General features: G+C 58.1%; 1 protein-coding gene across 1 annotated transcript in view; it reads left to right on the top strand.

Moving 5' to 3' along the window:
• The window catches only part of LOC104408466 (elastin-like), a gene marked incomplete at both ends in the record, with an annotated part of 12,276 nt that overhangs the window by 9,771 nt on the left and 1,619 nt on the right, over positions 1 to 886 (top strand). The window contains one exon of the mRNA XM_010018083.1: positions 729 to 865. Within this exon, the coding sequence (XP_010016385.1) occupies positions 729 to 865 (137 nt within the window). The remainder of the gene's footprint in view (positions 1 to 728; positions 866 to 886) is intronic.

The following is an 886-nucleotide window of genomic DNA, read 5'->3' as shown; positions in this document are numbered from 1 at the left end:
CGAGGCGAAGCCACTGTGCTGTGCCAGAAGCTTTTGCTGGTGGAAGGCAGGAAGGTGTGAAACCTCTCCCAAGGCTGCAGAGGAGCTTGACCCCTTTGGGGGCAGGCTCCAGCAGCCTGTTGGGAGAGCTGGGCTCGGGTGCTGAAAAGCCTGGATTACAAAACACAGCTTTTCTGGCTGCCCAACACGGGGGGCAGCGTGTCCCCATCAGTCATGGTTTCTCCGTAAGAGAAGTGGTTTTTCTGTGCCAGGCTCTGACACAGTGTCGGGGCAGGCAGTGTCTGTAATGAGCCTGTCCGTAATGAGCCTGACCATTTATGAGCAGAGGGACATACCTGGTGATGCAGAGCTCATGTTTGCTGCTCCCCTCATCGGCTGCTTCGTGAGGGCAAACTGAGTAGCAAACAACCACTCATTCCAATGCATCCAGAAGAAACATGTCAGCCCTGAGAGCAGCTGGGATTTATAACTACGGACATGGGGAACCTCGGAGGTCTCCAAGCTCCTGGGTGGCCTTGTGGACTCCAGACCCATGGGTTGGGTGTAAGGAGCTGGGAATCCCAATCCTGGGCACATCCCATGTACCCTGAGAAGCTGATATGGGATGTGTGGAGACCTCATCTCAAAACCAGGTGCCACAGAGCCTCCTGTGACACCGGGAGACACCATGTCCACACCAGTGGCATAAGGTGTTTTAGGGGGTGTCTGACAGCTCTGCTTCCCTCCAGGTCCAGGGGTTGGTGGTGTCCCCGGCCTTGTGCCCGGCGTTGGTGGTGTCCCCGGCTTGGTGCCCGGTGTCGGAGTTGTCCCCGGGGTGGCAGGTGACTGTCCCCAGGAGCCCTGTACCCATCACCCGGCTCTGCAGGTTGGTCGGCCTGGTGGCTGA

The sequence above is a fragment of the Nestor notabilis genome, unplaced genomic scaffold, assembly GCF_000696875.1.
Source record: "Nestor notabilis isolate BGI_N333 unplaced genomic scaffold, ASM69687v1 scaffold4757, whole genome shotgun sequence".
NCBI classification, from domain to species: domain Eukaryota; kingdom Metazoa; phylum Chordata; class Aves; order Psittaciformes; family Psittacidae; genus Nestor; species Nestor notabilis.
This window is presented reverse-complemented; position numbering and strand designations above follow the sequence as displayed.